Source organism: Cryptomeria japonica, chromosome 10 (genome assembly GCF_030272615.1).
Source record: "Cryptomeria japonica chromosome 10, Sugi_1.0, whole genome shotgun sequence".
Taxonomy (NCBI): Eukaryota; Viridiplantae; Streptophyta; class Pinopsida; order Cupressales; family Cupressaceae; genus Cryptomeria; species Cryptomeria japonica.
In genome coordinates this window covers 685,582,317-685,583,930 of record NC_081414.1, presented here as the reverse complement: position 1 = coordinate 685,583,930, position 1,614 = coordinate 685,582,317, and the positions used below count along the sequence as shown (strand labels likewise).

The 1,614-nt window shown below is 40.1% G+C and overlaps 1 protein-coding gene across 2 annotated transcripts; it reads left to right on the top strand.

The window, feature by feature from the left end:
• Positions 1-240: 240 nt before the first annotated feature.
• Positions 241-1,324, top strand: LOC131063437 (uncharacterized protein At1g66480). 2 transcript variants are annotated; one of them, XM_057997243.2, is made up of 2 exons: positions 241-936; positions 1,049-1,324. In XM_057997243.2, the coding sequence occupies exons 1-2, from the start codon at positions 326-328 to the stop codon at positions 1,059-1,061; spliced, it is 624 nt and encodes a 207-aa protein (XP_057853226.2). In that variant the 5' UTR covers positions 241-325; the 3' UTR covers positions 1,062-1,324. The 2 variants fall into 2 exon arrangements, with proteins under 2 accessions (XP_057853226.2, XP_057853225.2); XM_057997242.2 differs by having other exon boundaries at positions 241-940.
• Positions 1,325-1,614: the final 290 nt, after the last annotated feature.

Genomic DNA, 1,614 nt, shown 5'->3' with positions numbered 1-1,614 from the left:
AAGAGCTTTGAACAATAAAATCTGATTGCCTTCTACAACATTATCATCTTAGTTATTACCTATATCTATCTATATTATATTTGAAAAATTCAAAGTTCCATTCTTGACTTGAGGCCTCAAACGCTTCAATCAGATCGGATTCGATTTAGATGCGTATTTAGGGCTCTCTGACTTACGGACCGCCTTGGACTGCCGTCTTCCTCACGGAGTCTTCGCTACCTTCTACTCAATCCAACCAAATATTATAAATTTCAGCACCCTGGGTCATTCCGGGTACACCTGGCATACTCTGTTTTTTTCTGCCTTCTGGGTGTTGAAATCCGATATGGGTAATGCGGCTGCATCTACCAGAACAGAGCGCCAGGTGAAAGTGATGAAATTAGATGGCGAAGTTCTGAAATTTAAGTCCCCCATAACTGTAGATCAGCTTCTGCAAGATTACCCAAATCATGTTATATTGCTCTCTGATGCTGTTCGTCATGTGGGCGTTCGAGCCAGGCCTCTAGAGGGATCCACACAGCTTATGCCCAAACAGCTATATTTTCTGCTCGAGATGCCCAAAATTGAGGCTTTTCGTGGCCCCGGGAGGGTTCGATCCGGGATGAACATGAGCGCCCAGTCGCGGCTGGAAGCCATGCTTTTGGCTCGGAGGTCGAGCTCTGATATCACTGGGCTTAGTTCTAGTTCTTCTCCTTGTGCAGTTTCCGGGAATTCGTCCCCCATGAGAGGGGAAGATGGGTCCATTAGGGTTAAAGTCAGGGTGAGCAAAGCCCAACTGGCTCGAATGACTCTGGAAGGCGAGAACAGTTCCGAAACTGCCGCAAAGATTCTTGACCTCTGCCTTGGCGACGCAGAACCCAAAAAAATTGAGTCTTGTAGCCCGAATTCGGTTCAAAATCAGGACTTTGAAATGCCCCGCCGTTCCTGCACGAAAACGTTGGTAATCCATCCTGTATTTTATGTTTGTTTAGTTTGATTTTTGTTCCTGGTATCAAATTTTGAAATTGATGGGTTTTTGGCTGAGTTTGGTTTGAATTTTTCTGTGCAGAAAAACAGGGTGAGATTTCATTCTGATTTCCCAAACGCACAAGTTTACTGAAGGATGAGAATCTGAGAAAGGTGAAATCTTGTGCAATTGTAGAGAGCTTAGTTTGGAGGAATTGCCGGTGCAAATAAATTTTGTATAGTCTAGTTGTATATAACTGCCTTGGTTGAAAGCATATAGGATCTCTTTTTACAATTTAGTTATACGCCTGGTTTATTCGGATGTCTGTGGTTGTAAGGAGTCATGTTGATGGATTGAATATAATAATACTATTTTTTATTTGACTAGACATGTTTGACATTGTTTTCTAGGGAAGCTATGCACAATAATATTATGGACCATATTTCAACTATTTTCCGTGGTGTTTCATTAGGGTTCTATTTTATTTACTGTTTTTTTGTATTTTGTTTGAGAGGTCAAATTAATGGTGTTCTATTTTTTCTTTTAAAACACTTTAATTACTATTTACTGTCATATGGAGAGTGGAAATCATATGTCTATAATATTATCTATCATTTTATTAGGGTTCTATTTCAGTTGATACTTTTTAATGGTGTTCATCTTTTTTT

Coding starts and splice junctions, on each gene's coding strand:
- LOC131063437 (XM_057997242.2), top strand. CDS start 326: ATGGGTAATGCGGCTGCATCTACCAGAACAGAGCGCCAGGTGAAAGTG. Junction 941..1,048: donor GTTCCTGCACGAAAACGTTG/GTAATCCATCCT, acceptor TTTTCTGTGCAG/AAAAACAGGGTGAGATTTCA.